Genomic DNA, 9,000 nt, shown 5'->3' with positions numbered 1-9,000 from the left:
TTTTTCAGTATTGGGAATCACCAGATTTCTTTAATCTATGGACTGATATCTTTCACTCAAATACTGCTTATATCCCATTCTTTCTTCTCTCCTCTGGGACTCCACTTAAAGTGATAAGGAAAATATTCAACACAGCCGTCAAGGTCAGCAAACCGCTTTTTTCCTCCAGTTGGCAAAGCACCCCCAGCTCCCTCATCCCCTCCTCCAGGCTCCTCTTTTGCCCTGCGCATGCCGAAATGGCACATATCAAAATAATGTAAATTGCTCCCCTTGCTTGTGCTCAGGGCTAAGACATTGGGAGAATACCCCCCTCAGGGCCTGCCGGTGTAAAATAAACCTCAAAACTCCAAGACCTCCGAGTGCCACTTGGTTCTTCCATCAGTGATCCAGTCCAGGTTTTCCAGTATTTCCCATAACAAAAGTACATTATACATTATCGCTGTATCCTCTTAATTTTCATTGTTTTTCAGTTACAGAATTTCTATCTGATCCTTTTTCAAATATGTTATGCCATTTTTTTTACATATACTTCCCAGTTCCCTTCTAAAGTTTTCAAGCCTGGCCCTAATTTTAAAACATAATAAACATTTTACAGTCTGTCTGATAATACCAACATCTGGAGACTCATTTATCTCTTTCTGGCTTCTGCTGGTTCTTACTCATATTGTGTATCTAATTATCTTTCTTTCTTTGCTTAACAGTTCATTTGAAAGTTTTATTTATAGAAATACTTTAAGAACTAGGCTAATATTATCTTCTTCATAGAGAATTTTCATTTGGTTCTGCCAAGTGCCTGTAGGTAACAGGATTCCTTACTCCATGTTCAAATTTTGCTTGGCCAACCACAAGAGAAGTCAGGCTGCAGACCTTGAAAAATCTGTTTGTCTTCCAGTTCACCCTCACTCTGTGGGTATAGCCCTTTGAAATGTTGACCTAAAGTAAGGGTTGTTTACCACGTACCAGCTTCTACAACGTTTGCAAGCCCTGAATTGATATTTATAGATAAATGGAAATACATACATTTCTATATGTAAGAGCAAGTTATCTGTGTACCTATAGATGAATAGATATGTAGATATATCATCCAGTGTGCCCAATAAGCTCTGCATCTTAGTATTTACACCCTTGTGAAGGTCCCTCCTACACTGTACCAGGTTTAGTCTATGTGACCAACAGCAGAAGTGATGGTTTGTTACTTCCAAAATTATAAAAGGTTGTAAAAGACTGGCTTCTGTCTTGAGTTCTCTATTTCCCAGTCTGGGAAACAAGCTTCCATGTTGTAAGCAGTCCCATCCAGAGGCCTCCAGCCAGCACAGAACTTAGGGCTGACAACCATGTGAGCGAACTTGGAATTGAATTCTCCAGTCCTATTTGAGCCTTCAGATAACTATATCTATATTCAACAGTTTAACTGCAAACTCATAAGAGACTCTAGCCAGAACCAGAACCCACCTTAGCTGCTTCCAGATTTCTGACCTATAGAAACTGTAACCTAATAAATATCTGTGTTTGGAGCTGCAGTGGTAAACTCTCACCTTTTTTTCTGTAAATATTTTTGCCCCCATTCTTGAATGGAAATTTAACTAGACTGTAAATTTTGACTTGACAACCACTTTTTCAACCACTGAGGATGCTAATGACTTCTATTTTTACTGTTTTAATTTATTGTACTCTACTGTTCAGTTACTCTACTGACTTCTAGTTTTCATTGTTGATAAAAGAAATATGCAGAATCAATTAGAGATCTTTTTTAGTAGATAATTGCTTTTATATTTGGTTATTTAAATACTTCTCTTTGTCACGTGGATTCTGATGTTCCAACATGTGTCTTAATGTCAATTTTGTTTATCCTATTTGGCATTCATTGTGCTTACCAAATCTGATACTTAAATATATCAGTTCTGGTAAATTCTCAGACTTTTTTTCAAATGCAGGCCTCTCCCCAGTTTTCTCCATTTTACCTTTCTGAAACTCTCAATAGGTTTATGCTTACCTCCTTATTCTCTTAACTTCTCTAATATTTCTTTTCTATATTCTACCACTTTATTCTTTATATTATATTGATTAATTTCTTCAAATCTACCTTCCAGTTCATTAATTTTTCAGTGTCTTTTTAAATTTGTTTTTCAATCTGTTTTATGGCCCATTCTTTTAAATCTTTAATGTGAAAATATCAACCATATTTTATTTACTTATTTTACATATTTTAAAACCGATAAATCTATAATCCAATCACTAAAATATTATCAAGTATATCTACTTATATATTTCTCCACATTCAATTCCCTTGCCCACCCTCTCAAAATTACAGTATGCATTTTAGAGCTACGGCACTCCCTCTCTCCCTCTCTCTCTCTCTCTATATATATATGTATATATTTATGGCTTAGTTGTGTGTATGTATATGTATTACATACATATGTTTTCTGTGTGTGTGTGTGTGTGTGTGTATACACACACACACACACACACACACACTTCTATCTATATGGCTTGGTTTCACTTGTCCTCGAGCTTATAAAAAAATTTATCATACTATATGTACTTCGTTTTAATGATTATAATTTTCATTTCTAGAAGTTATCTTTGGCTCTTTTTAAAATCTATCTGTTTGTTTTTGGTAGTCCATGTTCATTGCAAATGCTTTTGTTTCCTGCTTTTCTTTATCTAAATGTTTTAAACGTCATTTCATATATACATTGTGAAGGTAAATAAGAATTACTTTTCCAGTTTAAAAGGCCAAACAAGACCATTTCCCCCTTTCCTACTTTTAATAGGAAAACTCTTAAAAGGGCGGAGTCCTCACTCTAACCTTTCAGAATGTAAATAAATCTCTCAGAGATCTGGGCTTCATCCCTTCTGAAATACAAACACCTAGGAAAACAGAGCTTCACCTTGGGAGATTAAAATTGGCATAACCATTAAAAAATGGCATAACCATTTTTTTCTCAGGAAAATAAGTTTGATTATTCGTTTGGATGAGGGCAACTAATTAAGCAAATGAGTATCCCAAGTCCCAGGTGAACTTAGGGTGAAGGGATGTGCAAAAACAAAGACCAAACCGTAAAGGATCTGGCCACAAACTGTGACGTCAAGTCCTCCTATGGAAAACAGGTTACCAGTAAGCCAAATAACAAGTGATAACCGTGCTGTGAAACAGGAAATAGGACGCTCTCAATCCTAAAGCCTAGCTACAGACAGCATGGTATAAAATGATCATAATTAGCTATGTAAACTGTGTGAGATTTTATTCTGATTTGGTAGTTTCTTGTGGATTACCTATATACAACTATGTCTTTGTGCTTACTCAATAATGAACAAGTTTCCTTTCTTAATATAGCAGCAAGAAGCAGTATCTGTTGGTAAGACTTTTACTTCCCCAATGATATCTAATAATTCAACACCTACAGCCCTTTAGAGGTATAATTTGTCCTTTGTTGTTTTCCACTATGATGTCATGCTTGGTGTTTCTTGAGCGTGGGAATCCTAAGGAGCCGGGTTGAGATACTCCTCTGGAGACCTGTGTTTGTCTCTACCAGACACCAGAACACATTGCCCATTCACATGAGACAAGTTTTTCAGCCAGAGGTTACTCAGACAATGCAGGCAGAGTAAAATCAAGCCCTAACCCTGCATGAGGGTAGGTCTTTGGTATGACTTCTCAGGGGAACTTCTTCCTCCCATCCAATACCGAAGGCCAAGCCAGACAAGACTAACCCGGTTTTTCACCTTGCCAGGGAGCAGCCTGCATTTTACACTTTAGATTTAAGTGTTCCAGCATTATACAGGGGGCTCAGCCAACCTTCCCTTTCTACCTACCCCTAGACTCCCACCCTGTGTGAGCTTTACTTACAGCTGAGCTGCTCTTAAAGCCTAAAGCTCTTTTACTTTAGCAGAAGTTCCTAAAGTGGCCCTAGAGTCAGCTCATGCTTATCACATTCATTTTCAGTTCTAGTTCCCCATCTCACTCCTGCCTCCAACCAGATTTCCTTTACTTTCTTATGACCTCATTACATGTTTTGATTTGGGTGGGGTAGGGGGTATCTTACTAAAGTTTTTTCATGAGGAGGATCTTTTTAAATATGTCATCCATTATGTTGCTGGAAGAAGAAATTTGAGGCATTTGTTTTTTAACAATACCTATACGCCTTACCAGCTACTATCCATCCAACGGGATAAGATGGAGGTAGAGGGAACAAATATATGAATATGAAACAAAACAACTTGCAGAATATTATTTTCTCAACTCATTCTCTCAAGTATTTTGAGTAAACTCTAAGTACTGTGAATCTCTTTTGAACTTGAATACAGATATTGTAACACCTAATTTACGGTATCTGCTTTACTACAGTAAAGTGCCAAGTGTCCACTTTGTTATTCTTTCTTTCTCCTCATCTTCCCATTACTTTCAATAACAAGACTCTATCCACAATTTCCTTAGTTAAAAGTACTAAGAACTTTCCATTTGCTATTCTCCTCTCATGGGAATAAACCTGAAATACGTCAATCAATTTGGCCAATTGATTTATTGTTACATCTACATGATCTGCAATATCAGCCCATCGCCAATACGCATCTTAAGTTAACTCCTTTATGAAAGAAAACTAATAACTGCGATACCACAAACACATAAGATTTTGAGAGAACAATTACCTATTTAAGGACCACACATTCCTTAGATATGGATAACATCAGTACTTAGCTTCAAAACTAGAAGTTGAATTTGTATGGTGTTGCTAAATTTGGTCTTTTAAAAACTTGGTTAGTCAAATAAGCCTACTTCAGGAGTACAGCTAAATGCTCACTATCTTGGTCCCTTCCTAAAGCCACATCAGGCCTTAAGTATGTCTTATGAATTCTGCTCTGTCTTATAGCACACTTCCGTGGTAGTAGTATATGAGATTAGAGAGAGGGGAACTGGACGTCAGGACACAGAAGACGCTAGAAATAATCCAGTCATATCAGGAGATGAGTGGTCTTGAGCAGAAATCACAGGACCAGTGGTTTAGAAGGGGTCTAAAGCAATCTAGGTCAGCCTCCCAGTATCTATGTTTAAATTGGGGGTGGGAGGACGGTTGCTAGTATGTAAACTCCACCTGTGTCCTCACTGATTTACTCCAGGTACATAATATGCGTTAAAGAAATACCTGACTGAATGAATACGGCAGTGGTTACTAGCACACTATTTCCACCTAGGTTAGATGGGGTGCAAATCCTCTCTAGATTTCCAAAAGATGTAAAAATGTTTCTTCATAGATGCTACCTGCAAACTCTCCTTGTTCTTTCTGCGCACAAGCGCGAGGGAGAGACGGGTGCTGGCAGAAAAGCAGTAGGCAGGTGAGGTGCCAGGGCTATAACCTAGTCTCTGCCGCCACTGCAGCACCTTCCCCAGTCTTGAGGTGTCCATCAAGGGAAGATTTTTAAGATAATGACTTAAACAAGGTGGAGGCGAAACAAGTACAAACTTAGGTGTTCCGGTCCAACTCTTGTAACTCCTGGTTCCAGGCTATCCCTCCGGGGTGCAGCTGGCACCAGCTGTGGACGTACGACCCAGTCCGGGTAAAGTTCGTCAGCTGAAGCGCTGGTAGCCAGGAGACCTGTAGGTGTGTCAAGGTTGGGGCGTCTCCCGTCAAGTAGACGGAACATCCCTCTGACAGCGTATTACGCGAAGGAACTCAATAGCTTGTTACCTTTGCAGGGTAACACACTAGATGCACCACGCGACTCCTCTCCACCCTCCTCGTCAGCTTACGCATGCACACAAAGTCCGGAGGCTGATGTCAGCTTCTCCCGGCACCACCTCGACGTCGTACGTCCAACGGCCTGTCGTAACTGCGGGGCAAGAAAGGCCTCTAGAGGAAGGGCATCCACGCAGCACACCCTACACTGCTAGCGGGGATGCGCGCGCAGGTCGCTGACCTGGAAGTTGGAGCCAATGAGGCGCGGAAACGTCACTGCTTATCAGTCCGCCTGGTTGCACGTCGGCGGCAAAAGGGCGGAGCGAGTTCGGTTGCACTAACACCGGTACATAGGCGCGGGCCGGTGTGTCCTTGGGACTTAGAGAGTGGTACGTCCAGCTTGCGAGTGGGAACATTCGTATCGCGCGCGAAGGAAGAGCGGTGAGTATAGGGCGCGGAAGCTGCCGCAGGCGGGAGGCTGAGCCATAGGGGCGCGCACCTGCCGGTGGGGCGCGCGGAAAGCTGAGGCCGCGCCGGGGGTCTTCACGTGGCGCCCACCCGGGGCATGCAGGGCCGGGAGACCGGCCAGCCAGAACCCGGTGGGCTGCGGCTTGAGATGAGGCGGAACCCAACTAGCCAGAGGCATGGACTCGGGTAGGGCCCCCAAAGCCAGGAGGCGACTGAGATGTGGCTCTCCCATTGTGGGGGCTGAAGGGCTGTGGAAATGACACACAAGACTTCCCCGGGTGAGGGCGGGAGCGGGAGAGACGCTGCGCAGCACTTCATTCCGTCTCAAAGAAAGTACAACTGCTGCTCCTCCAATAAGGGGTCATTGCTTTTCCTGGTCACCTGTCGCTTCCTCTCTTAACCTGCTCAGGCATCTCAGGAAAGTAGGTTTCATCACAGTCTCCTTGAAACCGGCCTGGATGGGTGACCTCATGGTCGACCCCAGAGATGGCAGAGCTGGAAGATGTGGGTACCTGGACGCCCTCGCAGCCCGCTACTTCCTTCCCACCCACTGCAAGGCAGTCTAAAGTGACGTAACCAGAATGAGTCACCCAAGACCTTTTTCTTTTTTTTTTTAATATATTTTACGCTGTTGGAGGTGGCTTCAAACTGTAGTATAAATAATTAGACATTACATTGAGATTTTGGTGGTTTTGGTTTAAGGTAATAGCGGTTTGTGACTTTTTGTGACCTTGACCTTATCTTGAAACAGTTTTGAGCTTAGGGTTCCTACTGCTTACTCGCTCTTTAACCGTCTTTAAGGCAGCTCTCCTTCCACACAGTGTTTTGGGGATTAAAGACTCAACTGCATGTGTACTAAGTGAAACCTGATACTTGTCATAGATTTGCAATTAATTAGTAATTGACTAGAGAAATCATTGATACTGGTTTGCACTGTATTTTTACTTGAAAGAAGAAATTAATAAATTCAGTGTTTCGTTTTTAGGTTTAAAAATGGGTGACGTTGAGAAGGGCAAGAAGATTTTTGTTCAAAAATGTGCCCAGTGCCATACTGTGGAAAAGGGAGGCAAGCACAAGACTGGGCCAAACCTCCATGGTCTGTTTGGGCGAAAGACAGGTCAGGCCCCTGGATTTTCTTACACAGATGCCAACAAGAACAAAGGTAAGAGGGGGACAGTTGTTAAATAACTGAAATAGAAATGACAAGAGTGTGACTTATAGTAAAATCTTTTTTGGGAGTGTAAAATACTTAACAGTACATCCCTCCTTGTTTAGGCATCACCTGGGGAGATGAGACACTGATGGAGTATTTGGAGAATCCCAAGAAGTACATCCCTGGAACAAAAATGATCTTCGCTGGCATTAAGAAGTCATCAGAAAGGGCCGACTTGATAGCTTATCTCAAAAAAGCTACTAAGGAGTAATAGTTGGCCACTGCCTTATTTATTACAAAACCGAAATGTCTCATGACCTTTTTTATTTACACCATATATTTAAATTGGTCTCATACACCATACACCGGAGTTCAGATCATGAATGGTAGAATGTTTCTTTTGGACAGTCCTGACTTAAATAAGATCGGCTTGTGGTTAGATGAATATGATCAGGTTTTTGAACCTTTATAGTAATTCTGGTTCAGCAAGTGTGGTCACCGTTTTCCCCTTCCAAAGATATGATTGGATTTTATTATTAATGTTCAGCTTTCACAGGGACAGTGAATACTATCTCAAAACCTGTAAGAGGTTGGTTTTATATTTAGATTTATATAACTGGTTGTATTAATATATTTAAATACTGAAGAAATACCCTCATTGTCTCAAAGAACAGTGAACAGCAAGACTCACCTGCGTTTCAAGTTGTGTTCATTAGCCTATTAAAGGCAAGGGCTGAAGATAAGTTGACAATGTCCACTATCTTTTTGTCTTTGACTATGCCAATTTAATTAAAATAAGCTGTATCTAAAATGTTGCCTTTTACTTAATGAAAGGCATTTTAGTGTGGTTTATGTATGATATTAAATAAAGAATATTTAACACTTCTCACATTTTAGTCTTAACCAGGTTATATGTTTTCAAAATTGAGTGACAGGATATAGCAGCAAACTTTGCTTGTGAACTCTTTATTAAAGTCAAAATACATTATAATTTCAGGATTATCTTTTAAACAGCTATTCAGAACAACTATAGAGTCACTGTACAAGTATGATTGGTAATGGTGCTTTTGCTAAATCAATAGGATTAGCGGAGATATAGCACAAATCTGTAAATTATGTGATCATAGTCTTAAGGTAATTAAAAACAAAATCACAGACAATGATTTTTTAATGTGCTTGATTTAATGACTGATGCCAGAATTTTAGTTGTTAGAAAGTACAGTAAACCTAAATATTGATGGTGCAGTATTACTAGTCATACTACTAGACCGCATTTACCTGGTCCTCTTAGACAGCCCAAATTAGAACACTTGGAGTTTACTTTGGTCAGAATAAGCACTGTAGCATTTATGCCAAATGTGGACAGAAGAATGTATTTCCGGTCATAGTTTTGTGGTATAAAACTGTATAATTTATGTACTAAATTATTTCATACACAGTCCATGCCATAACATTTTTGTAGTCTCTGGAAAAGGGAGATGGGTGAGAGAAATTCTTATGAGGGAGGTAAGCTATGCTGGTGGTAAGACCCATCTCTAGTAGGACAGTGAGGAGATGGGGAAGAGGCCTTGTTAATGGTTTCAAAGGTGATGGTTAGATAGGCCTCTAAGACCTGACAAAGCAATTTATAACTTGTGAACCTTATTTTCAGTTATTGGCGAAATGTGAGCAAAAAAGTTAATCTGGAAGCAATTTGGGAAA

General features: G+C 40.4%; 1 protein-coding gene across 1 annotated transcript; it reads left to right on the top strand.

The window, feature by feature from the left end:
- The first annotated feature begins 5,983 nt into the window (after window positions 1–5,983).
- LOC118908481 (cytochrome c) lies at window positions 5,984–8,190 on the top strand. The gene is made up of 3 exons (XM_036877982.2): window positions 5,984–6,119; window positions 7,132–7,308; window positions 7,422–8,190. Exons 2-3 carry the CDS (start codon window positions 7,140–7,142, stop codon window positions 7,568–7,570), a joined length of 318 nt encoding a protein of 105 aa, XP_036733877.1. The 5' UTR covers window positions 5,984–6,119; window positions 7,132–7,139; the 3' UTR covers window positions 7,571–8,190.
- The last annotated feature ends 810 nt before the right edge of the window (window positions 8,191–9,000 follow it).

Source organism: Manis pentadactyla, chromosome 7 (assembly GCF_030020395.1).
Source record: "Manis pentadactyla isolate mManPen7 chromosome 7, mManPen7.hap1, whole genome shotgun sequence".
Lineage (NCBI taxonomy): Eukaryota > Metazoa > Chordata > Mammalia > Pholidota > Manidae > Manis > Manis pentadactyla.
The sequence above is the reverse complement of the archived record's forward strand: the minus strand, read 5'-3'. Positions and strand labels throughout refer to the sequence as shown.

What these genes read in the sequence shown, in the direction of transcription:
- LOC118908481 (XM_036877982.2), top strand. Translation starts at nt 7,140, where the DNA reads ATGGGTGACGTTGAGAAGGGCAAGAAGATTTTTGTTCAAAAATGTGCC. An exon ending in AGATGCCAACAAGAACAAAG is followed by an intron (nt 7,309 to 7,421) that starts GTAAGAGGGGGA and finishes CTCCTTGTTTAG; the next exon opens with GCATCACCTGGGGAGATGAG.